At 62.6% G+C, this 26,666-nt stretch overlaps 1 protein-coding gene across 3 annotated transcripts; it reads left to right on the forward strand.

The window, feature by feature from the left end:
* The first annotated feature begins 219 nt into the window (after window positions 1-219).
* On the forward strand, window positions 220-26,666 carry CHID1 (chitinase domain containing 1). Of its 3 annotated transcripts, XR_004680777.1 has the most exons (14): window positions 220-292; window positions 7,329-7,482; window positions 8,011-8,160; window positions 8,399-8,531; window positions 9,192-9,236; window positions 9,701-9,807; window positions 10,162-10,223; window positions 13,325-13,417; window positions 17,893-17,994; window positions 18,495-18,650; window positions 25,514-25,661; window positions 25,943-26,023; window positions 26,285-26,327; window positions 26,485-26,604. XR_004680777.1 is itself a non-coding variant. In XM_035013610.1 (13 exons), exons 2-13 carry the CDS (start codon window positions 7,372-7,374, stop codon window positions 26,581-26,583), a joined length of 1,182 nt encoding a protein of 393 aa, XP_034869501.1. In that variant the 5' UTR covers window positions 220-292; window positions 7,329-7,371; the 3' UTR covers window positions 26,584-26,666. The 3 variants fall into 3 exon arrangements, 2 of the variants coding, with proteins under 2 accessions (XP_034869501.1, XP_034869502.1); XM_035013610.1 differs by lacking the exon at window positions 25,514-25,661 and having other exon boundaries at window positions 26,485-26,666; XM_035013611.1 differs by lacking the exon at window positions 26,285-26,327 and having other exon boundaries at window positions 26,485-26,545.

The following is a 26,666-nucleotide window of genomic DNA, read 5'->3' on the forward strand; positions in this document are numbered from 1 at the left end:
TCGGCCCCGCCTCACACCGGCCCCTGCCCCCGTCCGGCCCCGCCCCCCGCCCCTACCCTTGTCCCCTGTCCCGCACGGAGCCTGCCCCTGACCCCGCCCCCGGCCCCGCCTCACGCCGGCCCCTGCCCCCGTCCGGCCCCGCCCCAGGCTCCGGCCCCGCCCCTGCCCCGGCGTGCCGTGCGCGGCGCGCGGCGGCGGCGGTCCAGGGTTCTGGGGCGGGACTTCCGGCGGCGCCTGCCGGCGTCTTCCGGCCGCGCGCGAGGGTGGTGCGGCCGGCCTCCGGGACATGAAGGTGAGCCCCGCGGCGGCCGGCCGGGGTGGCGTCCGCGCCCCGCGCCCCGCGCCCCGCGCCCCGGCTCGTGCTCTTCCTCCTCTTCGCACGGCCTCAATTCCGCGCGGCAAGCTGGGCTCGCGGGAGGCGCGGCGCGAGGGGGCGCGGGTGGTGAGCGCGGGGGCGCGCGAGAGAGCGGGTGCGAGACGACGCGAGCGAAGGCGGTGGGTGCGCCCGGCACGCCCGGTGCGACTGCGGTGGGGTGGCGTGCGGGCCCGAGGGCTGGCCACCCTGTCCCCGGGGCCACGCCAGACTGTGGGGCGGGCGGCCCCGCGCTCGTTGGGCTGCCGAGGCTGGCTGCCGCTTCGTTCGGCCGTGCGCCTTGAGAGCCGCAGGCCTCCCACGACGGCGGGGCGCTCGTCGGCGCCTCGCTTCGCACAGCGCGGGGGGCGGAACCAGACCCGTCGCTGTGCTGAGCTGGTGCGGCACGGGGGCCGCGCACTGCGGCTTCCTCCCTGGGCAGGATTCGCGCCCCTTGCCGAGCCCGACGAAAGTCGCCAGGGCCGCGCGTCCCGCCTCTCCCGCTGCCTTTCCTCCCCAGAGCGCGCTCACCCCCACCCGGGAACGCAGTTGGTTCCAGGACCTGCGCTCCAAGGCGGGAGTGCCGGGACTGGCCGTCACACTGGCGCGGGAGCGGCCGAGCTGCGTGACCCGGGAAGCCGGCTCTTGGTGCAGCCGCGTGTTGGTGACACCCTCGGGGCACATCTGCTCGCGTTTCTCAAACTGCGTATTACTGAGTAGTGAGACCGACTGGATGGGCAGAAATCGATTCCTTTTTTTTTAATTAAGTTTTATCCATTTAGAGAGAGCGAGGGAGCACACATGGGGGGAGGGCAGAGGGAAAGGGCAGACGCCCCACTGAGCACGGAGCCTCTATCTCACGACCCCGGCATCATGACCCGAGCCGAAAGCAAGACAGGGATGCTCAACCCACCGAGCCACCCAAGCGCCCCTAAAAATCGGTTTCTCAAAAATGGAATAGGAAAGGGCGCCTGGGTGGCTCAGTCGGTTGGGCGACTGCCTTCGGCTCGGGTCATGATCCTGGAGTCCCGGGATCGGGTCCCGCATCGGGCTCCCTGCTCGGCAGGGAGTCTGCTTCTCCCTCTGACCCTCCCCCCTCTCATGTGCTCTCTCTCATTCTCTCTCTCTCAAATAAAAATAAATAAAATCTTTAAAAATAAATAAATAAAATGTAGTTAAGGGCGCCTGGGTGGCTCAGTTGGTTAAGCGACTGCCTTCGGCTCAGGTCATGATCCCGGAGTCCCGGGATCGAGTCCCGCATCGGGCTCCCTGCTCAGCAGGGAGTCTGCTTCTCCCTCTGGCCCTCCCCCCTCTCATGCTCTCTCACTCTCTCTCTCAAATTAAAAAAAAAAATGAAATAGGAAAATTGTCAGTGTATCAGAGCATGGTTCGCTCTGTTAGTGGCTTTCACTCAACACATACAGTGCATATGCACACGTGGCGCCTGCACACAGGTACTGGGCTATGACACACGCTAACTGTGGGTCTCAAAAAACATTTGAAAGTCACTGCTGTGACTTGCTGTCCTTTGGCCAACGCACTGCTGAAACAGTCCTCCCCGGAGCTTGGAGCCCCCGGAATAGTGGGGCTCTCAGTTGTTAGAGCAGATCGGAGACCCCTGCCTCCCCAGGTCCCTCTCGGTGACCACAGACATGAAGTGCTCACTACACCCCACACTCTGGGGGGGCTGTGCTGCCTGAAGGAGGTCATTGGTGTGTGTGGAAAAAAGGGACATGAGAGCAGGGGCTCTGCAGAGAGCACGATGGGAGAATTTGCCCTCAGGCCTCTGGTAGGATGTCCAGGCCCACGGTGCATAGCAGGGAGCCATGGGAGGTGCAGACAAGGGCCTTGCTGCTGCTCACGCGCCCCACATGTCACAGCAGCTCACACACTGTGTCCTCACCACCACATGTCCGGCCTTCGGTCTGGAAAGTTCATGGCCAGTCAGGGAGTGGCCCAGCACTCATGAGCAACCCTCTCATGATACCATCATGCCTCATCCCAGGGCTGGCCACTGGGCACAGTCAGTCAGGGGCAGTGCCCGTCCAGGCCTTGAGCTCAGTCTGGCTCTTTCCGTTGCTCTCTCCACTGTGTACAGAGCCTGGCAGGGTCCATCCCCCTTCCCCCAGATGAGCCCCATCTCTGCCCTTTCCCCTTCCTTCCCCATAGTGTGAAATCATAGGTCAGGGGGCGGGTGAGCCATAGGCAGAGGGTCTCTGCGGGGGTGGGCAGCAGGTGGGGCAGCAGGCCATGGACAGAGGGCGAGAAGCCTACTGGGGCACACCCCAGGCCGCTGTGGATTGCTTGAGGACCTCCCTCCTGCTTGGTTTCTCATACCTTCCATCCTGTGTGACCCAGACCTCCACCCTGGAGCTGAGGAGGAGACTGAGGTCATGGAGTGGACCCAGAGGGGCTGGGGTCAAAGGTGGGGGTGCCTGGCAGAGTGGGCCCTCTGTCCCACTCCATGTGGCTCCTGCCAGCAGGTGGGGTTGTCCCTGCATGCACAGCTGTCCTCTCGGCTCTGCAGCCCCTTGTGCAACCATGTTTGTTCAGGTGTCTTTCTGGCCTCCTGGTGGCCAGGCTTCCTAGAGTTAGCCCCTCATAGCCTGGCAGCCGCGATCTCAGCCTGCTCGTGTGAGTTCTGTGTCACCTGTCCTCTGCTGTGACTGAGAGAGCCCAAGTCAGAGCTGTGGTCACGAGATGGGAGGAGGCAGGGGCTGTTGTCCTTGATGATTCTGATGATGCCAGGAAGTGTCAGGAGAGGGGCTGCTGGGGAGGGGAGGGGGCGGAGGATGGCAATCTGGGCCTGGGTCTTTGTATCCCTCCCCATAGCCCCTTCAGAGTTGCCCTTGCAGCTGTGTCCCTTCTGTCGTCCCGTGAAGCTCTTGGGCCAGGCTTTTGTGCCTCCCTGCCTCGTGGGGAGGGACCTCCAGGGCTCCTCACCTGGGCTTTATTCTCCCATGGCCCCGCACAGGTATGCTGTGGGAGTATCCGGGGCCTCAGTGTGCAGACTTGCTGCTCTGTGAAGGGAAGCAGCTGGAGAGGAGGGTTTTGGAGGAGCTCAAACCAGCTCCTAGCCAGGAGGTCAACAGGGTGGAGGGGATGGAGGGGTGAGCGCTGCGGAAGGCCGGACTCTGTCGGCACCTGACGGCGTACCCTGCCTGGCTGGGGCTCTGGTGACCCCATAGCCTGAGGAAAGGCCACATGCCTGCCTGCTGGGCAGGAGGCTAGGCTGGCTCCCCATGGCCTGTGCGGTCTCCTCTGGCTCTGTCACCAAATGGTTCCTAAGCTGGTCTGGAGGGGGCAGTCCACCGGGGCTGTGAGTCTGTGGACCAACACACTTGTACACCTTAAAGCCTCATTAAGGGCTACAGCCAGCCTGGGCCTGCTTGTTACTCAGCTGCCCTCAGAGGGAAAGAGGGGGGGGGGGGGGGGGGGGGGGGGGGGGGGGGGGAGCAGCAGAACCTAAAAGAGAACTGCAAGCTCATAAAAGTCCAGTGCAGGAAAGCCAGAAAGTATAGCTAAAGCCAAAAAGATACAGAATGATCAGCAGTCCAGATAGCCTCCTCGTTTACTTTTTAGCGTCGCCCTTTCTGTACTTTTCTCTGTAGGTGTGTATGCACGCAGGAATTCTTAAATAAAGCTGGGATCCTTCTGCATGTGTGCACTTTGTCACATTTGCACCGACCAGTGCACTGTGAGCATTACAGTGCCTGTCCGTACGCCAGCATATGGAAATGTGTGTTATTCTGTTTAAACAGTGCTGTGATGAACCTCCTCATGCGTTCTCCACATAAGTGCAGAAGTCCCCCAAAGTGTAATTTGTGAAAGGAAACACGTGTTGGAAAGTATACTTATGACTAGATTGTCATCCAAAAGATTTTCGCAAACTGAATTCCCAGGAACAGCTCGCGAGAATTGTTGCTGTCCCAAGTCCACGCCGTTAGCATAGTACCCTGTAGTCCTCACCAACACTGTGTGTCTACTCCTTTAATTGCTAGTGAAGCTGAGGTGCTGTTTCTGGGGCTTAAGGCATCTCTGTGTATTCCAGAGGATCTCTGTGTATTCCAGGGCGCCTCTGTGTATTCCAGGGGATCTCTGTATATTCCAGGGCATCTCTGCCTATTCCAGGAGATCTCTGCATATTCCAGGGGATCTCTGCGTGTTCCAGGGCATTTCTGCGTATTCCAGGGCGCCTCTGTGTATTCCAGGGGATCTCTGTGTATTCCAGGGTGTCTCTGTGTATTCCAGGGGATCTCTGCATCTTCCAGGGTGTCTCTGAGTATTCCAGAAGATTTCTGCATATTCCAGGGCGTCTATGCCTATTCCAGGGGATCGCTGTGTATTCCGGAGGATCTCTGTGTATTCCAGGGGATCTCTGCTTTTTCCAGGGCATCTCTGTGTATTCCAGGGGATCTCTGTGTATTCCAGGGCGTCTCTGCCTATTCCAGGGGATCGCTGTGTATTCCAGGGTGTCTCTGCGTATTCCAGGGGATCTCTGTGTATTCCAGGGGAACTCTGCGTATTCCAGGGCATCTCTGCGTATTCTAGGGGAGCTCTGCATATTCCAGGGTGCCTCTGCGTATTCCAGGGGATCTGTGTGTATTCCAGGGCGTCTCTGCCTATTCCAGGTGATCTCTGCGCATTCCAGGGTGTCTCTGCATATTCCAGGGGATCTCTGCATATTCCAAGGGATCTCTGCATATTCCAAGGCGTCTCTGCTTATTCCAGGGGATCTCTGCGCATTCCAGGGTGTCTCTGCATATTCCAGGGCATCTCTGCGTATTCCAAGGGATCTCTGCATATTCCAGGGCATCTCTGTATATTCCAGGTGATCTCTGCGTATTCCAGAGTATCTCTTTGTATTCCAGGGGATCTCTGCATATTCCAGGGCGCCTCTGCGTGTTCCAGGACGTCTCTGTGTATTCCAGGGGATCTCTGCATATTCCAGGGGATCTCTATGTATTCCAGGGGATCTCTGTGTATTCCAGGGCGCCTCTGCGTATTCCAGGGCGTCTCTGTGTATTCCAGGGTGTTTCTGCCTATTCCAGGGGATCTCTGTGTATTCCAGGGGATCTCTGCATATTCCAGGGTACCTCTGCGTATTCCAGGGGATCTCTGCGTATTCCAGGGGATCTCTGCATATTCCAGGGCGTCTTTGCGTATTCCAGGCGATCTCTGTGTATTCCGGGGGATCTCTGTGTATTTCGGGGTGTCTCTGTGTACTCCAGGGCATGTCTGTGTATTATAGGCATCTCTGTATCTTGGGCGTGTATAACGTGGGGTACTTCTGCATTGTGGGATATCTCTATGTTACAATGTGTCTGTATTACACAGTATCTCTATTATGGGGTATCTGTATTATGGGGTATGCCTGGCTTTACAGGGTATCTGTGATAACATGTCTGTATGGGGCAGCTGTGTGTTAGGGAGTTTGGGGTTTTGTGTACTAAGGTATGACTACACCTCTTCATTTCCTATATTTTCGTAGTGGGGCATTTTTTATTGGAGCCTCTTATTCTTTTTTTTTTTTTTTTTTTTTTTAAGATTTTATTTGACAGAGAGAGACACAGCGAGAGAGGGGACACAAGCAGGGGGAGCGGAGAGGGAGAAGCAGGCTTCCTGCCGAGCAGGGAGCCCGGTGCGGGGCTCGATCCCAGGACCCTGGGACCATGACCCGAGCCGAAGGCAGACGTTTAACGACTGAGCCACCCAGGCGCCCCTGGAGCCTCTTATTCTTGATTTGTAAAAGTTCTTTGCTTATTATGGATAGATAATGGGTAGGAATGCTTTGTGAAGTATGTTCTAATTTTTTTCTGGTTTATTATTTCTTTAAATTTGCTTTTTTGTTTCCTAAATGAAAGTGTCACTTTTTTTTTTTTTTTTTTAAGATTTTATTTATTTAGGGGCACCTGGGTGGCTCAGTCGTTAAGCGTCTGCCTTCGGCTCGGGTCATGGTCCCAGGGTCCTGGGATCGAGCCCCGCATCGGGCTCCCTGCTCGGTGGAGAGCCTGCTTCTCCCTCTCCCACTCTCCCTGCTTGTGTTCCCTCTCTCGCTGTCTCTCTCTCTGTCAAATAAATAAAATCTTTAAAAAAAAAGATTTTATTTATTTATTTGACAGACAGAGAGCACAAGCAGGGGGAACAACAGGTAGAGGGAGAGGTAGAATCGGGCTCCTTCCCCCCGCTCCCCGAGCAGGGAGCCCGATGCGGGGTTGGATCCCAGGACCCTGGGATCATGACCTGAGCCAAAGGCAGCCGCTTAACCAACTGAGCCACCCAGGTGCCCCTAAAGTTTGTGGGGTTTTTTAAAGATTTTATTAATTTATTTGAGAGAGAGAGCGTACAAGCGGGGGTGAGGGGCAGAGGGGGAGGGACAAGCAGACTCCCCACCGAGGAGAGAGTCCAACATGGGGCTCGATCCCAGGACCCCGAGACCATGACCTGAGCCGAAGGCAGATGCTTCACCAACTGAGCCACCCAGGCGCCCCTGAAGTGTCACGTTTCTATATAATGAATTCTGTTGGCCTGTTCTTCCCTAACTTCCACACTGCTGACGTACTTGGAAGGGCCTTCTCCGCCCTGAGTTTTCAGAAGCAGGCACCCATATTTTCTTCTAGGCCTTTCCGTGGCACTGCTGTTTTACACTTAAGCCCTCCAGTAGCCTGGATTTCTTTGGGTTGGTGGGGGGCAGCCACCGTTTCCCTAGATGGCACCCGTGGTCAGGGCAGCCCTGAGGCAGTGGGGAAGGCTTTCTGACCAGCAGCAGGGAGGCCCCTTTCTGGGCATCTGAGGAACGAGGGGCCCAGCAGTGCCGGAGGCTAGTCAGGCCACTAGGGCTGGCCCAGGGCAGGGCTCTGTCCTGGGGCCAGTGCCCAGGCAGTGCCATGAGGACCCAGGCCCTATGAGGTGCTCCATTTGGCAGAGGGGACACCCCACACTGCTGGTGGTCATGTGTGCTCTGCTCTCTCTACAGCCCCCTGGCCCCCGAGGTTGGACTGCACTGTGATACTCCCACCATGAGGACGCTGCTCAGCACGCTCTGGCTTGCTCTGGCCTGCAGCTCTGTTCATACTACTCTGTCAAAGTCAGATGCCAAAAAGGCCGCGTCGAAGACACTGCTGGAGAAGGTAGGGGTGTTCTGGGGGTTGGCCTCTTCCTGCCCCCTGGAGTTGCGTGCCGAGGCCTGTGATGCAGCGCTCTGTAAGCCGGGAGGCTGGGGCCTTGGCCTCCTCGGGCAGCTGGCCAGTATTGCCCGGGGCTTTGGCCAATGGCCTGAGAGGGAGCAGCTTCTGGAGAAGGGGCTGAGGGTGTGCCCACCCCCACTGGCCCAGATTTCGGCCCTCACACCGCCTCTGCTTCTTCCCATGGCCATACTCTTGTCCTGCCTTGCGGAGCTCTATGATCTTAGTGGTGGTCGAGTGGATCAGACAAGAGACATGCCTTTGCGCCATTTTTCTGGGACGGGAGAGTGAGTCCTCAGGGACTGTCAGCTCCTCAAGGGTGGACCTTTCCCTGTGGTCTCCGGTCAGCAGCACTGTGTTGATCCCACGACACAGTGCCTGGCTGATCAGAGCACCGTTGCTGTTCCTCGGGGTCCCATGTCCTGCCTGTGGACAGCAGGCCTTGACCATTTTGTCCTGTTGCTTTTATTTCAGACTCAGTTTTCAGAGAAGCCTGTCCAAGACCGGGGTCTGGTGGTGATGGACCTTCGGGCTGAGGATGTGGTTCTGGAGCATCGTAGCTACTGCTCAGCAAAGGCCCGGGAGAGGCACTTTGCTGGGGACGTCCTGGGCTACGTCACTCCAGTAAGCCAGGCCCTGGGGCAGATAGGGAGGTCCCGAGGGCAAGGTGGCCACTGGGGTCCTCACCTCCCAGGGTTGCTGCCGTGCAGGTACATGGGGAGAGAGGCCTCCCGAAGAAGTGACAGCCATCTCAAGGGTTTTCTGGGGGCTTGTCCCACGTGGCCCAGGTGGTCCTGTGGTGTCTCTAGGGCCCTCTGTCCACAGCTGCAAGTGCACTCATCTGTTCTCCATTTTCTGCCAGTGGAACAGCCATGGCTATGATGTTGCAAAGGTCTTCGGGAGCAAGTTCACGCACATCTCGCCCGTGTGGCTACAACTGAAGCGGCGGGGTCGGGAGATGTTCGAGGTCACAGGCCTTCACGACGTGGACCAAGGTTCTCACGTTGCTGCTCATCTGTGCTCGTCCTGAGGGCCCAGAAGGGTGTGAGTGCATGTCTGCATGTGTGTGAGTGTGAGGGTGTGACTCTATGTCTGGGAGTGTGTATGTGCACGAGGTGAGACTGTCTGGCATTGGCCCAAACCCTGTCCCTTTGGCAGTTTGTACACAGGGTCCAGGGAGGAGGTGTCCAGGAGGGCCTGGCTATCTTGGCAGCCACCTCCGTGAGCACGCATCCAAGTTCACAGAGCCTTCCCCCTTTGGGGTTTGGAGAGAGGGTGTGTTAGCTGATTGTGGTGTTCTGAGACCCAAAACCATCCCTCGATGCTGGGAGGGCATGTCAGAGGACACAGGCTGGGCAGCACTGGGACCTGGCCCTCAGGCACCCTTTAGCTCCAAGAAACAGTCCTAGCCGCCTTGGAGGCTACTTTTCTCTAGATGTGGCCAATGCCACCACTTTCTCCCCAGTGACCTAGAGGTCTGACCTGCCCTGGCTGCTCTGCAAGGGGAGGAAGAGAAGGAGGGGGCTGGACGCACAGATTCTCTCTTCCTGCCTCCCCTCTGCATGTCCATTGCAGGGGCCCCGGCATTTTCTTCCTTGGGGGTGGGCTGGGTCTTCATGTGTCCCTGCATCGACTGTCCTCTCCTTGTCCCACAGGGTGGTTGCGGGCAGTCAGGAAGCAGGCCAAGGGCTTACGTATTGGTAAGTCCACTGGGCCTGGACTGTCAGGGCACCCAGCCCTTAAGCCGCATGCTGTGAGATAGAGGCCCTGGCAGGGCCGGGCTGAGAGTGATGCCGGCCCTACCTGCCCAGTCCTGGAGCTCACAGGTGGCAAGGGTGCTCCCAAAGTACAGTGGGATTAGCAGGGGGTGGGGATTGGAGCAAGGGGACAGGTGATGGCTGAACAGGAGGAGCCCTGGTGGGTGGGGCCAGCTGGAGACCAATCAGGGTGGAAGACGGTCCGGCAGGAGCCAGGCGTGAGGAGCGGGCACCCAGAAACTTGGTGTGTGAGGGGGAAAGGGGTCGGCATTACCCAGCGCCCCTCCCTTACCAGGCCATGTGGGCGCTCAGCTATGTGGTCACTCTGCTGTGGTGGCGAAGGGCTGCCCTGAGGGTGGGGCCAAGTACAGAGGGGTCACAATCCCTGTGTGGGTCTATTCCCCAAGTGCCCCGACTCCTGTTTGAGGACTGGACTCATGAGGACTTCCGGAATGTCTTGGACAGCGAGGACGAGATAGAAGAGGTTGGCAAGACCATGGTCCAGGTGGCCAAGGTAAGGCCTGGCACTGCATGGGGTCAGCCCAGGCTGCCCTAGGCTCCCTCTTGACCACAGAGGTCCTCTGGGCTGGGAGGCTTCCCTTGGGCGATACCTGGCTGCCCACTGCCCTCCTGGCCCTTCAGGCCCCCAGGGGTTGGGGTTGGAGAGGCACACAAGTGGACAGGACACAAGAGGCCCAGCCCCCCTGCTCCTGGCTCCTCTGGGGACCTCCACACTGCGCCCTTCAAAGAGGGGCTTCGGGGCCTGCCATGACCTCACTGTGTGGGTGGCGGTGGCTGGCCCTCGGTAGCCTTCCCACCCACCCCTCCGGGCTCCTCGGACCCTCTCTGTCTGCCCTGTGCCTTTCAGAGCCAGCACTTTGACGGCTTCGTGGTGGAGGTCTGGAGCCAGCTGCTGAGCCAGAAGCACGTGTGAGTGGGCTCTGTGCTCTTCCTGTCCCCCTGGCGTCCTGGAGGAGGGTGGAGGAAGGACTGAGGGAGGGCCATCGTGGGGAGGGCCTTCTTCCCATGGTCTACACCCAGGGGCAGGGATGGCCCCGGAAGCAGCCGAGGGCCAGCGTCCGGCTCTGGCCGCACTGTTGCTTTGCCCGCCCAGACGCCTGCGTGGATGGTGAAGGGAGTGTGATAAGCATCCCCCAGGAGTGTGCTGGGGGGGACTGGCCCAGGTGGTGACGGCAGGGTCAGGCTTGGACGTGAGCAGGAGCCCCTCTGCTGAGAAGAGGTCCGCTGATGCCAGCCACCAAGTCATCTAGGACATGAGTCAACCGCCCAGGCCTGCAGGCTCTGGGTGCTCCCCTCGTGGTGGCACCCACCCTGCCTGTGACCAGAGTGACCAGGCGGGGCGGGAGTGGCCATGTGTTGCCTGCAGCAACCACCACCTACTTCCATCAGGGACACGGGGGTCAGCCCCACAAAGGGCCGAGGGAGTCCCAAGCTGTGCTGCGCAGGGTGTCTTGGATGTTCGCGTGGCAGAGCGCTGGGGTAGCCCACGCGGTGCCGGGGGCAGCAGAAGCCGTCAGCCAGCCACCGCTGGCTCTGGAACCTCCCCTCCCTTTTCTGCTCGAAGCCTGAGTCCGTCCGTCCTCCCCCCGCGCCCCCGCTTCTCCATGCCTGCCTGCCCTAGCAGGGAGCACTGGGCTAGGGCGGCCCCCCTTCTGTCCTCCTGGAGCTGCAGGCCATTCTCTGCCCACTCAGAGGCGGTGTCCAAGTGCAGGTGGAAGGCATGCTGTTGGCTCTCATCTGTGCCTGGAGCCAGGCATGCCTGGGGGCTCCTTGCCCAGGGTTGGAGGGGCAGGCCTATCTGGGCAGCTGTGGTTCCCCCTGCACTTGGGCCCAAGCCCCTAGCCCTGGGAGGGCCATGAGGCCCAGTTTGGGCGGGGAGGATGGGTAGAGATAGTGCGAGCCAAGTTGAGGGGCTTCCTGTGTTTATCGGGAGCTAGCACAGGGCACCTGTGCCTGGGGTCCTGGCTCTCAGCCAAGAGACCCTCCTCACCTCTCCTCCCAGGCAACAGCCCTGACAAGGTGACTGTCCAGCACCTTCTGGAGGCGGAGCTGGAGACCTTCCACTGCACCTTCTCACCAGGCAGCTTCATTCTGCCCCGGCTTGCTGCAGGGGGTGGGCGCTTACCTGAGCCACAGCCAGGATATAGCAGGCCCATCCTGCTGCAGGGTGATGAGGGTGATGAGGGTGCGGCCAGCAGGGCAGTCGGGGGCCAGGTGGAGTGGGGTGGAGAGCAGCCAGGATGACAGATGGCTCTGGGCACATCGCCACCTGGGAGCCGTCTCCCAGGACGGAATGGGCCTGGTGGCAGCGAGGCACAACAAAAACATTTCACAAGGCCGTCCCCCCCGTCACCCTCACTGGGGCGTCTGACGAGGTGACCGAGGGCACTGTTCCTTCTCCAGAGGCCAGCCTGGAAAGGCCATTGTTGGCAGATGCTGTGGGGCACACAGCCTGCGTGGTGTGGGGGCACGGCGGCACAGCGTCGGCTTGACGCCCTGGACGCAGGCCCCCCGGGCCTCCCTCCCACAGAGGTCCTCTGGGGAGGAGCAGGTGGTCCGAGCAGTTGCAGCAGGCAGGGATGGTGCCCAGCTCCAGTGAGTGGCCCGGTCCCCTCCACACGTGCGCAGGGCACACAGGTGACCCCAGGTTCCCAGCTGGTGGGTGCTGCCCCAGGGGCACAAAACCACCCTTCCCTTCTCACAAAGACGCAGTCCTGGGGCCGTCCAGAAAGCCAGGACAGCCAGTGCCGGGCTGCAGACGCGACAGCTGTCGGCAGCAGGGAAAGGGGCGTGTGCTCTCCAAGGGCTTGACTGGAGCCCAGGCTGCCTCCTTGCAGGAGAGACTCCGCGCGCCAGGGCTCACTCCTGCCGAGCCGCGCTCCAGCAGTCAGTACCCAGCCACCCTCCTCAAGGCATCCGGGGCCGCAGCCTTCCTCTGCACACTTGTGTGGAGGGGGGCCTGGAGGTGGGCACTGGGCCCATGCCCTGGCCATGCAAGGGCAGCCAGGACAGCCCTGCCATCCCCGCTGGTGAGAATCCCGTGCCTTAGCCCCTCTGATCTGCACTGTGCGTGAGGGGTGGACGCACTGGGCTCTGCAGACTGGGCCCAGGCCAGACTGAACACAGAGCGCAGCTTAGCCACCTGCGGGGCTCCTGGTCACCTGTCACTAGGTGGTCCTCGCTGCGTGGCATGAGGGGGATGGGGTGCCTGGAGCCGGCTTCGTCTCCATTCCACTGGTCGTACCTGCCACGCCTCTAGGGCCAGAGGAGTCCACGACTCCAGCTTCCTCTCTGTCCCCCACCTGGTGGCCCACTTCCTGTTGAGACATGTCCGTGCACAAGTGGGGAGTCACGCCTGATGCCCACCCGCAGGTGTCCCTTCTGTGTGTCCCAGGGCGGAGGATGCCCCCCTGCCCTGCCTAGGACTGAGACAGACGGCTGTGTCTGGGTATCTTCCAGGCTGGGGGTGGCCACAGGAGGGGGCTGGGTAGTTGAGGCCAGTGCTTTGGGGTACCAGGCTGGGACTCCCCCACAGCACAAGGCCTGGTTGGTGGAGCTGTCCTCACTATTCTGGTCCTGGGGCATCTCTCAGGTGCTGTGTGGCACCCAGTAGGCCAGGTGGTGTTTCGTGGCCTGGGCTGACCCAGCCACCAGCAGGTCAGCATGCTGGGCACATGTGGGTCCTTCCCCACCCCCTGGGCAGGCTGTGTGTCTGGGAGAGGCCAGAGGTGCTGGGGTGCTGCCCAGATGCCCCTTTGTTCCCCATGCCATTTTTGGTGACCCTGAGCGAGGAAGGACAGGGACCAGCCAAGTTCTGAGCAGGCCCAGTTTGGGTAGAGGGTGACCCCTGCAGGACTTGCTGGGCTGCCCTGGTGCTCAAGCGTTTGCACGGCGCAGGGCCACACTGGAGCCGTCCAGGGCACAAGGTGCCCATGAAGGGGCGCCTGCCCTGTAGTGGGTCTGGGTCAGGCCTCTCGACTTCCTGTTCTTGATCTCCTGGTTCTTTGCAGGGGCCTCATCCACATGCTCACCCACCTGGCTGAGGCCCTGCACCAGGCCCGGCTGCTGGCCATCCTGGTCATCCCGCCGGCTGTCACCCCTGGGTAAGTTCCTTGCTCGCTGGGGGCGGGCAGCTCCGTCCCAGTCAGTAGCAACCCTGGGTGGGTAGACGCCGTGGGAGCTGGGGCTGGGGATCCATGTCAGCCACGGCGGCATGTCCTCGCACATCAGCAGCGGAAGGCTGCACCCTTCCAGCCGAGCGTTGGAAGATGTTAGGAGTTCCTCAGTTTGAGGGCCTGCATCTTTTAGACACTTCCACTCACTCTCAGGTGTAGCCCTGGAGCTTCACCACAACGCAGAGCTTTAGGGAATCCACACCTGCCGCATCTGTGGGAGGTTCGGGCTGTGTGGTCACACCCCCTCCTTCCCCGGCCTGGCTGCTCACCCTCCCCAGCCCAGTGAGGCAACCCTTCTGGAACCCAGGGCACAGGGAGGATGAGCAGCCCAGGCCCTAGTTGTTGGAGCTGTGTCCCCTCTGCCCAGGGTGTCACCCAGTGCCGGGCACCATGGATGCCCCAGATCTGTCGTGGGGACCAGGGGCAGACCCAAGGTCAGATGGCAGGGCTTTGTTGGGGAGGCGGCCACAGAGGTCTGAGTGGAACCAACTGGGGGCTTTGCTTGGCCTTTGCCAGCCCAGCCCCTTGGCCCACAGGTGCACGCTGGGCTCCCACCTGCTGCCCTGGGACGAAGCAACTGGCCCACCCTGTCGAGTGGCAGCAGGATGGGTGGGCCTCTGGGGCCTGTGATGTCCAGCTGTGTTCCCAGGCTGAGGGGCTCACAGAAGCACCAGTTGGCCCATGGAGCCTGGCATGCCACCAGAGGCTATGGGCTGTGCTCCCACATGCCCTTTGCATTACCTGGGCATCAGCCTGCTATCTGAGTTTTCTCCCCACACTGTCAAGGTTCTCAGTCCACTGTGGGTGGGGAGGGTCCCACAGGCCAACACCTCCCTCCTGGAGCAGGGCAGGTGCTGCTCAACCCAGGAGGGAGCCCACCCAGAGCCCCACCTGTCTGTCCTTTATCCCACACATACGGATGTATGTGTGCACGTTGGTGAATGTGTGTGGGGTGCACATGTGTCCTGAGGCTGGCTCCCAGGGCGGGGCCTCTCGTGGCTGCCTGAGGTTGGGGCTGGGACTGGGACTGGAAGAGGAGCTTTTCCTCTGGGAAGGCCAAGGCGCAGACCCTCTAGAGCCTGTGGGTTTGGCCACGGTGCTTGGCGCCCATTTCCTCCCAGTTTTTGTGGGTGGCTTGGGGACCAGGGGGTCCTTGGCCGGGTTGAGACCCTGTCATCCTTTGTGGTCAGGATCCATCTGTGGGATGGGTACAGGAGGTGCCCTCCGTGGAGGTAAGCTCCTCAGGGGCTGGGGGCATCTCCTCAGGCTGAGGGCTGGTGCTGTGCAGTCCCACAGCCAGAGGCAGGGCTGGGGCGCCCACCTGCAGCCCTCTGCACAGAGCCTAGCAGCTTCTGGCGCATGCGTAGGGCGGGGTGCAGAGGATATGCTGGAGAGTGTGGGAGGGTGCAGGGGCTGGACGCCCCTCAGGTCCACCCCCGGGCCTGGCCTGGAAGGGCAGGTGGACTGCGGTGGGGTGCATCTGTGCCCAGGGGTTCTTACCCCGAGCTCCTGGCACCTAGGCAGGACGTAGACGGCCCGCCCCTCACCCTGCAGCCACCAAGGGAGGATGCACCCTCCTCAGGCAGCTGAGGGGGATGTCCAGCAGGGGGACCATGGCCAGTGTGGTCAGGGCTGGGGGTGGGGGCTTCTGGGTGTGATGGGCTGTGGGCACGGCCGGGCCGTGGGCCTGGGCTGTGCTGTCCCAGCTGTCCGCCCGCCCCGTGTTTCCCCCGAGGCTCTGGCTGGCGGTGCCCCACAGGAGCTCAGCTCACTGACAACATTGACCCCCCGACACACACTTGCTGACAGCTCGCCAACAGACAAGCCCGTAGATGGCTCTTGGCGTTTTCTGCAGCAGGGCGCAGTCGTGCTCCTCACTCACCGCGCCGCGGCTGGTGCGCAGGACAATAGCGTGCATGCGATGCCTTTTCTCTGCTGTGGGCCTGTGTCTGGGACTCCTGGCACAGGCAGCCATGCTGACCTTGAGCCCTGCCTCCAGTGGAGCGTGTACTCAGCTTCACACACAGATGGAGACACTAGCTCCAGGTGGAGGAGCCTGGGGTTGAGCCGGCCAGAGGCTGTCAGGGGCTTGGGCCACCAGGCCCGCGGGGAGCCGACGTGGGTGCCCTGATAGCGAGAGTATGGTCATGACACCTGCCTTGCACACGCTGTGGGGGCCGCCCTGTGGCTGGTGGCAGGGGCCAGTGGCCACGCACAGAGCCTGCACTGACCCCACGGGGGTTGGCCACGGGAGGGCTGGTCAGGGGTGGGACTTGGGGTTACCACCGATAGGTGGCCGGTCTTGGTGTCTGGGGGAAGATCGAGGGGTGCAGTGTCAGCTACAAGCATGTGGCCACGGGACTAGGGAGATGGGACAGGATCCTCTCTGGGGAAGAGACCAGTCAGCACCATGAGAGGTGGGGTCCCTAGCAGGTTGGGGTGACTGACAGTGGGGCTCAGCCCCAGACATGGCAGCCGGTCAGGGTGATGGACGAGGGAGGCGTCCACCATGTGGGAGTGAAGCAGGAGGGGTGAGGGTGGAGGTTTGGGAGTCCTGGGGAGGGCGGAAGCCTTGGAGGCACGCAGGCTGGCAGCGGTGGGGTCTCCGAGTAGAGGGGCCTGCGTGGCTGCCAGCCTTCTAGAAAGGAGGGCTGCCCATGGCTGGAGAGAAGGTGACTCAGCCAGAAGCATCTGGCAGACCAGGGCCATCCCAGCAGGAGGGGTGTGGGAGCCTGGCTTGTGGCAGGAGGCTGGTGCCCGTGTGGAGGATGGGCCCAGAAGAGCTGGATGCCCCAGGAAGGGTGTGGTGGGCATGGGAGGGTGGGACTGTAGGACAGACTTCACAAAGTGGAAACCACCTCTGACAGGGCAGCCCCTGAAATTCGCAGAGGAGGAGAGGCTCAAGGAGTCGTGCCTGACTTGAGCCTGGTCCAGACTACTCCAGCAACCCTCCCTAAACTGTGGACTTCTCAGGGCAGGGTATTAACGGAGAAGGGCCTCCCCGACCCCCGTGGCCCTCATCAGGAGTGTCTGCTCTGAGCACCAGCAGGCCCGGAGAAGGCAGGCCTTATGCCTCATGGAGTGGGTTTGCTAGTGGGCCTCCTGGGGACCTCCCCCAAGCTCATTTCCTGCTGCCCCATGCCTGCCGGAGTCCTGCCCCTGGCTGGCCTTTCCTTCACACCTGGTTCTGGCCCCTCCAGGACCCTGGGTGGGGTCCCCTCTCCCAGTTGAGTAGGAAGGTTTCTGGCACCAAATGCTCTGCGGAAACCACCAGGCACTGCAGGGACCAAGACATGGGACTAAGGGGTGTGCCCCCCCCCCCCCCACTAGACCGCCTCACAGCCGCCCACACCCTGCCTCCCCTCCTGAGCCACTGAGTCCGGCAACGGCAGGCCTAGGTGTCTGGGTTCTTATGTGAATGTCCCACCTGGAGATGGGTGAGCCTTTGAAATGGGAAGCATTTTCCCAGAACCCACGTGCCCACTGTTCTTGTGCTTCCCCAGGGCTGAGGCCTGGAGGGTACGAGATGTGTTCGCAAGCCACCTGTGGCCCATCTTCTTTCTGCTGGGGCCTGGCATCTTCCGGCCCACTCTGGGGGGCTTGTCCCCATCAGGGAGTATGGCTGTCCTGGCCCAGCAAAACATCTGCCCCCAGATGTGTCCCTGAGCACCCCGTTGTATCTGATGCTCCTCGTTGAGGCCATTGTCTGTTGGCACTGCTTATCTTCAGGTCTTGTTGGTGCCCCGTGTCTCTGCGGGCCCTGGGCCTGGCATCCTGCCTGCTCCCCCCAAAGGCAGCTGGAGAGGCTCTGCTCTGGGTTTGAGTGGGGCTGCCCTGAGACAGAGTATCTCAGGGTCACCTGGGTCCCATGGAATGGATGAATGTCTCTGAGGTCCCTGCAGTGGGACACACTTGCCCAGCGTTTCCGGGGTGCAGGCTGAGAAGAGGGGTCCTGTCTCTACTCACGATGTGGAGAGTCCCCCTGGGGATCTGGCAGTCTTAGGGGCTGCTGCAGGCAGAGCAGACAGGCTAGCAGACGGACTACCTGGGGGAATGGGGCCATCCCGGAGCTGGGCTGATCTCGCCCTCGGATGCATGGTGGGGAGGGCTGGGACACGGCGAGAAATGAGCCTTTGCTTGACCGCCAACACTGGGCTTGATCTGCCGGCCTTCTCGGAATGTGGCCCTGACTTAGCCGCGGGCTGTGCCCTGGAACCGAGTGACCAGTTACTTTCCAGGGAAAGTGACCTGCAGCCCTCCCAGAGTGGAGGGAGGGAGGGGCATGGTCTGGGCGCCCCACAGCCAGCTGGCTGGGTCCTCAGGTGGACTCGGGTGCCAGCCGGGGACGGGGCTGGCTGGGCTGTGAGAGACGGGTGGTGGTGGACGTGCGCATCTTGTTGCAGGACCGACCAGCTGGGCATGTTCACACACAAGGAGTTTGAGCAGCTGGCCCCCGTGCTGGACGGCCTCAGCCTCATGACCTACGACTACCCCACAGCACAGCAGTGAGTGTGGGCACCAAGGGCCCAGCGGGTTCCATGGCCTGGCACAGAAATGCTCGCCTCCTCTGGGGCCCGGACACTGGACAGGCAGGGGGCAAGGCCTGGTTTGCCACACTGCTGTCAGCTCTTGGCTCCAGGGACGTGGGGGCCTGGCCCACAGTTGCCCCTGCATTGGGCAGCCTTCACGTTTCCGGGGCGGTTGAGGGAGGGCAGAGGACCGCCCTTGTGGGAACACCGTCCTGGGGTGTCCATCTCTGCCAGCATAGTGGCCGCCGCCACTGCGCCCGCCGTGTTGCCAACGAGAAGGTGCCCCTGTGGGCGGGGTCACAGTGCTGCCCACTGCTGCCTCTGTCCACCGCAGAGGCCCGGGTCCAGCTAGAAGGCACCGCAGGAGGCCTGGGTCTGCTGCCCTCCCTTCCCCCTGCCACAGCCTGCGGTGCCCAGAGTGCGTGGCCTGAGGCCTCGGCCTGCTGCTGAAACCCACTGCTCCCTCACCCCCGCAGGCCTGGCCCCAATGCACCATTGTCCTGGGTTCGAGCCTGCGTCCAGGTCCTGGACCCCAAGTCCAAGTGGCGCAGCAAGATCCTCCTGGGCCTCAACCTCTACGGCATGGACTATGCAGCCTCCAGGGACGCACGTGAGCCTGTCATCGGGGCCAGGTGAGCCCAGGGCTCCCCACCATGCAGCGCGGCCCCCTGTGCTGTCCTGCGTCCCAGGCCCTCGTTGCTGGGGGTCTGTGAGTCTCCTGGAGGTGGAGGCTGAGAGCTGGGGAGGGGCCGGGCAGGGCTGAGCCTGTCAGGTTGGGGGGCGGGACAGGCCCTGAGGCTCCACCCCATCCACAGGCATGCGGACTGCCTTCCCAGTGCGAGTGGCACGGAAACTTCATTTGGCGTTGATTCTTTGAAAGATATTTTTGCTGAGTCTGTGATCCTGGCTTTTCCTGTGTCCATCTTCCTGCTGTGACCTGTCCGTTGGGGCAGTGCCTGGCCCAGTTTTGGTTCGGGCGTCCCCTCATGTGGTTTTCTGTATGTGTTTTGCACTTGGTTTTTGTTGAGCTTTTGGGACCCGTGTGTTTATACTTTCCATGAGATCTGGAACAATTTTGGCCAGTTTCTTTAAATGTTTTTTCTGTCCCTTTCTTTCTCTTCTCCTCCGGGCCCTCAAATACATGGGTCAGGTCGGTGGACTCGTCCCCGCCCACTGATATTCGTGCCATTTTCTCTCTCGCTCAGTGTTCATTGGCTTCTTTGCCCGTGTCTCACATGCTGTCCCCTCCCCACCTTTCCCGCTTACATGCTGTGGGGCTCACGTCCAAAAGTTTGTGTCGGGTGTCCTCTTCCACATCTCCTGCTCTTCCCACACGTGGGCTCGGCTGCGACAGCTGCACCCTGAGTCGGGCCCGTCCTGGGTCTGGTCATCTGGTCAGTCGGTGGCTCTCCTCCCGTGCTCCTGTCTGGAGGGAGCTCTGCAGAGCTCTGTGTGTCCTTTGTTCTCATCAGGAGCTGCTGTCCTTCCTTGGACAGCAGCTCGCACCCCGGGACTGACCGAGGGGGATGTGACCCCCTTCCTAGGCTCGACCGTCCTCTCGTCTGGTTGGATGCCAGATGTTGTGAAGTTTGCCTTGTTGGGCGCTGGGTGTTTTGGCAATCCGGAATCTTCTCAGCCTTCAGTTGGGGTGTCTGGAGACCGTGTGAGCCAGCTGCTCTTCTGGAGAACTGTCCTTTCGGTGGAGGTTGGGTTCAGATGCTGTGACCTGGGTGCGCGCCTACTGCAGCCTGCCGTCTTTGCAGGGGCGGTCTCTGCGGGTCACCTGCAGGCCTGCCTCCGCCAGGGACACAGCGTGTCAGGCTAGGCAGGGGGGCTGAGTGCTGGGTGCCTGCCGCCGCCAGGCCTGTCCAGGCCTGTCCGTACCTGTCGTCCTTGGTGACCCCCTCCAGCTGTGCTGTGGTGGGGGGACGGAAGCTGCCTGGTTGGCCCTTGGCTGGACTAGAGGGTTCTGAGGCTGCTACCAGCCAGCTACCCAGAGGGGTGGGCGGCTTCCCTGTTCCCTCCAGGCCCCTCCTGCTCTGAGGGCTGGGCCTCCAGGACAAGGAAGAACGCCCATGAGGGGCCACAACCACCTCTCGCCTCGGCTGTCCTTGGGTTGGGCCCCTCCGTGGTGGGACATCAGGATCTGCCGTGCTCTGAGGTGGGGACGGGCAGGTGGCGGCCCCTCCAGGACCACATCCCGTGTCTGCACAGCCGATGCCGGCGTCTGGTGCAGGCCTGTGGTGCCCACCCCTTACCTGGCCCCTGGCACTGGGCACACACTGTGTCTCTGAACCAGGGCCTGCCCCTCTGCTGGGAAGTGGTGTGGACGTGGCATAGACAGCAGGAGCTGAGGCAGGGAGGCCAAGGAGTGGCTCCCCAGGTCCCGGGGGGCTGAGATGGTGCCTGGTCGGTTGCTGGGCGCTGCCCCATCTCCCTGCAGCAGACTGGGGTTCTCGGCACCCGGCCGCCCCATCCCCGAGAGCTCCCCCTTCCTGTTTCCCTGACCTTCTGGCCAGGGCTGTTCTGTGCTCCTCACGCGCTGCCCCTTCCCCACTGCAGCCCCTCTCTGACAGGATTGCTGAGAAATTTCTGGAAGTATTGCTGGTGCCCCTGTTCTGCCGCTGTCCCTGACCAGGTGCCCGGCTCAAGGAGACAGTGGGCAGAGCCGCGTCCAGAGCTTGGGCTCCCAGCACCAGCCCCCAGGCCTTTAGGGAGCCTCGCCATGTGTCTGCTGAGCGGTCAGCTGGGAGTAGGAGCATACTTGTGTAAGGCCAGAGGGCCCCAGTGCCCCCTACCTGCCTGCCTCTGCTCCAGCCTCAGGCTCTGCTGACCCGGGCCTGTGGGGGCCGGGAGGTGTTAGCCCTCCGGTGTTCAGGCAGCCTGCACTCCTTACAGACACTGAGGATGTGCACCGTCCCCCAGTCCCAGAGACTGGAAGCCAGGGTGCAGGCGTGGACAGAGCAGGGTCCCCCCGAGGCCTCTCTCCTGTGTGTGGACGGCCGTGCTCTCCCTGGGTCCTCACAGGGTCGTCCCTCCATGCGGGTCTGTGTCCTGATCCCCTCTTCCTGTAAGGACCCCAATCACACCGGATCAGGGCCCATGCCGGTGACCCCATGTTACCTCCAGCACCTCTGTAAAGGCCCCATCTCCAGATGTGGCCACATCCTGGGGTGCTGGGGGCCAGGACTCCAGCATAGGAATCTGGGGGACACAGTTCATCTCTGCCACCACCTCAAGGGTGGAGAGTTACTGTTCATACGCTCCATGTGGGCCCACGGCAGCACGTGGAGTGCGTCCTCAGGCTTGTTAGCCCCAGCCTGGCAGTGAACCCCGCACGCGCCCAGCACGGGTCACACACCACACAGCCTCCACTGGCCGCCAGCATCTGGCCCCTGACTGTTGGAGGCGGGGAGACGGGGCCTCGATTACGACGGTGTGTGTGGGTATGCGTGCCCCCGCGCGCCACCTGTCCTCAGACGTGGGGGCTTCTGGCTGTCCCCCCATCCTCCCCACCCTCTTCTGAGGTGCCCCCCCCCACAGGCTGCCGGCCTCCGCCTCCCCGCCAGCCGCGCCCCACTGAGAGCTTCGGGCGGGAGGCCCAGGAGGGGGGCAGCACGGCTGCGGCCTGCCTGAGGGCAGGGGTTGGCTGGAGAGTGGTGTGTGGGCCCAGGGCTATGGCTGTGTGTCAGGGGGGAGCGCTGGCCGCCCTGCCCAGTCAGGCTGGAGGAGGCCACCACCCGGTCCCCTGCCTCACCCTGGCGGGAGCAGGTGACACCTCAACGGGGCCTCCCGTGGGTCGGAGCAGGCATGGTGCTGCAGCTCACGCACCTCAAGGGCATGTGGAGGCCTGCCCGGTGGGTGTGTCCTGCAGAGAGGGGCTGAGGGCCTTGGGCGGGGGTGGCAGGGCTGCGGCCGGCGGGCAGGGGTGGCAGGGCTGCGGCCGGCGGGCAGGGTCAGTGCTGCAGCCTAGAGGCACCAGGTGCTGACCGGCCTGAGGATTTTGAAGCAGGCGAGGGGTCACATCTGCTTCTGGGGAGGGCTGTGGCATAGGGCTGCCCCAGAGTCACCCCTACGCCAGGCCTCCTCCCGCCTCGCTGTAGAATGGGGCCAGGCCAGAGACTCTGTGGTCCTGGTGGTGGCTCCCGGCACCCTCCTCGTCCCCCACCTCATCGCCTCCTCATCCCCCATCCCCCCTCGTCCTCCCCTCATCCCCCATCATCGCCCCCATCCTCCTTCTCATGTCCCCCCTCGTCCCCCCTCATCCCCCTCCTCATCCCCCCCTTGTCGCCCTCTCCTCATCCCCTCATCCCCCCTCGTTCCCCTCCTTGCCCCATCCCCCCCTCATCCCCCATCATCGCCCCCCATCCTCCTTCTCATCCCCCTCCTCGTCCCCCCTCGTCCCCCCTCACCCCGTCCCCTTCCTCGTCCCCCCTTGTCCCCCTCATTGTCCCCCCTCGTCCCCCCTCGCCCCCCCTCATCCCTCTCCCCATCCCCCCTCACCCCTCCTCATCCCCCCTCATCCCCCTCCTCGTCCCCCCGTCCCCCCTCGTCCTCCCACGTCCCCCGGGCGATCGCGGGCTGTGAGACAAAAGGGCCTGACAGCTCTGCTGTCATGCTTTGTGTGCCTGTGTGCAGGGGGACCAGGGTGGACGAGGGTGCCCTTAGCCCCCAGGGATGTTTGAGGAAAGGAGCGGGTGCCCCAGGGCGCCGCCCCTGGCTGGGCTTTCCCCTTCCCTGGCAGTCCCCCTCCAGATCCTGGTAGGCCGGGGGCCACACCCTCCACGGTGGGCAGGAGAGGCCGTGCCCCCAGCCATGGTGTGTGGTGCCCACCGTCCAGGGCTGGGGCACCTGGGGGGCTGGCTTCTGAGCCCTGTGAGGAGCCCCCGGGAGCCCTAGGAAGGGCTTCTGACTGGCCCAGTGGCAGGCTGCCGTTCCAGCGGGGGATCGGACGAGTCGTGGAGGGGCAGACAGGCGGCCCTCAGTGTGGTCGCTCCCCACAGGCCCCCACGCAGTCGGATTCACATTTAGGGAACCTTTGCCAAAGCAGGGTCTCAAGCAGAGCACGGGTCCCGGCACAGCACCGTCCCTGGCGTTCGCGTCACAGTGAGCTAACCCTGTGGAGGGGCCCGTGGGGCTGATGGCGATCGGGAGGGACTTCTCCTCCCCCCACGAGAGGACAGTTGATCCTAGGAAGGGGGTCACATCCCCCCCACAGTCCCGGGGTGCGAGCTGCTGTCCAGGGAAGGACAGCAGCTCCTGATGAGAACAAAGGACACACACACAGCGGGGTAATGGGCGCTGGGCCATGCACCAGCATGAACCCCCAGTGTGGCCTGAGCACCCTCCCACACCTGGCATGAGCCCCCCGCACCAGAGTGCCTCCCCACCTCTGTAACACCAACAGGGAGGCACCCCTCAGGCCCTGAGAGGTCTCCCTCCACCTCTGGCCTGATTCTTCCAGGCAGTCCTCCTGGCCTGCAGAGGAGGCCTGACATGTGTGCCCCTCTCAGGGCCACATCTCTTTGATCCGTGAGCCAGACGGAGGAGCTCAGCAAGGCTCTAGATTGATGCCTTTGTTTGGGGGCGGGGAGCCTCCAGTCCAGCACCCTAGAAATGCAGTTCACCGGGATGCACACCTCGCCAGCCCCCCCAGGAACCTGCGGTGACGGACCCTGTTCCCCATGCAGCTGACGATGGGCCAGGCGTGGGGTGCTGGGGAGCCCCACAGTCACTCAGGCTCGCCAGCTTTCGCACTGACAGAAGCCCGGGCAGCCTGTTTCAGGGCCGTCTGCCGTCCCTGTCTTGGCCTCTGCGACGATGAGCCCCGGGCCCTTTGTGGCAGGCGTCCCTGGTCCCTTCCAGGGAGTGTGGGATCAGCCGCCTCACCATCTGCTCGGCCGCAGACAGAGCCAGGAGCCCATGGTGGGGGCAGGAGGCCAGCTCCCTCAGGCCTGGCACGTGGTCTCCTAGCCTTTGCTGGCCAGGCCTGGGTTCTGTGGCAGCCAAGGGGGCCTGGGGGGGCCGTGGTCTGCAGTGCCTGAGTTTCCCTCCCAACTTACCAGTCTCTGTTGGCCATCCCTGGACAACACATGGACCTGTCGTGACCGTGGCCAGGCTCCTCTGTGTGGCCTGGTCAGTCTCCAACTCCAGGGATTCTGGACAGCTATGAAATTCCCCCAGGAGGTGGTGTGGGTCTAGGTGCTTATCTGTAGGGCCCCATGCCTTCAAAGTCCTGCTTCGCTGGCAAGCCAGGATGTTCCCCAGGGCCTGGCCTGGCCCCACAATACCCCAGCACCAACCCAGGTGGGCACCTGTTCTTCTGAACCTTTGGGGCCTGCAGCCCCCACCCTGCGGGGCCTTTCCTACCAGCGTCGCTATGTTGTGCCCCATCTCACTCCAGCAGGCCCTGGGTGGCCTCCCTGGGCTGCTTCTCGGGGCCTATTTCCTGTCCAGCTCTGTGCCTTTGTCCTCCTTTTGCTGGGTCCTACCTCCAAGCACCCTGCTCTTGTCTTGGTCCCGGGCCTCCTTGTGTGCCTGGCTTGGCTTTAGGGCATGCTTTGTCACGGCTCGGCTCTCCGCGTGCCTTCTGCTGTGGTTGTTGTGTCCTGCCCATGAAAGGTAGCCCTGGGAGGCCCCGCTGCCTGTGGGGGACAGGGGAGCCCTGCAGGCCAGGGTCCTCATGTCACCCGAGAAGCAACTGGCCCAGCACCCGCTGGACTCGTAGCGTGGGCCTACATCAGAGAGACCCTGCTCTGCCCACCCCCAGCCCAAGAAGACTGTCGCAGGGCCATCGGGGAAGCCGGGTCAGGGGGCCGCTCGAGGGGGCTATCGGTTGGCAGGGGGTGGGGTACAGTGGCTCTGGCTGCAGTAGGAACGGCAACAAGGAGAGGCCACTGGGCATGTGGGTCCCACCCTTTGTGTTTATCAGGCCCCAGGCCCCCTTGCCGGTGGGAGGTCAGGGGTATGGGCTGGCAGGGACCCCTCCCGAGGTTGGGGCAGCTCGGCAGCAGTCCAGCACGGGTGGCTTAGACTCGACCCAGCCCCTCGCGTGTCTCTCGTCTCGGGGTGGGGGTCCCAGCGTAGCGTGCAGGGAGATCTCAGGCCCCGCCACAGAAGGTGAGAAGCCACAGGCTAGTTTCCTTTGGAATGGGGGGGCCCCTGCGCTCCTCCCGCCCTCCTTGGGGTCCTCCCTGCCTGGCTGTGGTGGGTCCTGCACACACGCACCCTGATTCTGTCTGGTCTTCCCGGAACCCTCCAATCTGAGGCCTTGTCACTTCTGGGGGAAGGCGTCCTTCACATCCCACAAACTCAGCGTGGCCGAGCCCGCCGTGCAGGGGCGTTCTGTGCATTCAGTTGTGCGGCCAGCACCTCAAATTCCACACTTTCCTCACCCAAAACGAAGCCCTGGACCCTCTGAGCAGCCCCCGCCCCCCCGGGTGACCGGTGACCGCTGAGCCACATGCTGTGAGTTTGCCTCTCCTGTGACGCTCAGCAGTCCCCGTGAGCGCCTGCTCTGCCCCGAACGCACGGGCCCTCACTCCGTCCACGTGGACCCTGGTGGGGCAGAGAGGACGCCGCAGAAGGCCCGGCCGGGACACCCAGCCTTGGTGCCGTCCCACGCTCCGCTGCGCAGCCCACAGGTGCCGCCAGGGACACTGCTCCAATCTCGGGGGCCATCTGTCAGCATCTCTGTCCTTCCCCGACCCCCGAGGGAGGACACGAGGCCCCCAGCCCACGTGGGCCCAGGGCTGAGGGTCCCAGCCCCGTCCTACGCTCCCCTGTCCAGGTGCACACGTGGCCCTCCCACAGCCGGGCATGCTGCGGGCACTGCCTACACCGGGGTGGCCCCCCGAGTCCCACTGCCCCTCCATGTGCTCGGGCGGTCTCGGGGACTCCGACATCCATGCCCGGCCTCCCACAGGTACATCCAGATGCTGAAGGACCACAGGCCCCGGATCGTGTGGGACAGCCAGGCAGCAGAGCATTTCTTTGAGTACAAGAAGTGAGTGTCCAGGAGGAGGCCCTAGGTGAGGGGTGTGTCTGCCCGGGCTGGCCAAGGGCCCCCGGGCCACCAGCTCGCGCACTGCCCCTGAGGGCTGGGCCAGCCCGAGGAGTGGGACCCATGGAGGGCCCTTTCCAAACGGTCGGAGACCTCTGCTGGAAGGGGAGGTGGGGCCGGCGTGCCCTTCCATTTGGGGGCAGGGGAGGGGTGCGGGAGAAGCAGAGGCTGGGAGGAGGCAGAAGGCCTCGTCGTGTTTTGCAGAAGCCGCGGTGGGAGGCACATGGTCTTCTACCCAACTCTGAAGGTATGTGTGGGCCAGCCTTGTTGCTGAGGGTGGGGGCAGCAGGTACAACCCCTCCCCACAAGGACTCTTGTCCTCAGTGAGGCCCTGCTGAGCAGTGTCGGCAGGGGGGCTGCCCGGGGGTGAGAGGTGGGGCTAACGCCTGCCCGTGGGCCCGCAGTCTGTGCAGGTGCGGCTGGAGCTGGCCCGGGAGCTGGGCGTCGGAGTGTCCATGTGGGAGCTGGGCCAGGGCCTGGACTACTTCTACGACCTGCTCTAGGCCTGGCTGCGAGCGGATGTGTGCTTTCCTGAGCGATGGAGTGACCAGTTCACATGTGAAATACAGACTCTTCTCTGTTTCCA

Source organism: Mirounga leonina, unplaced genomic scaffold, assembly GCF_011800145.1.
Source record: "Mirounga leonina isolate KUSES-001 unplaced genomic scaffold, KU_Mleo_1.0 Mir_166, whole genome shotgun sequence".
NCBI lineage: Eukaryota > Metazoa > Chordata > Mammalia > Carnivora > Phocidae > Mirounga > Mirounga leonina.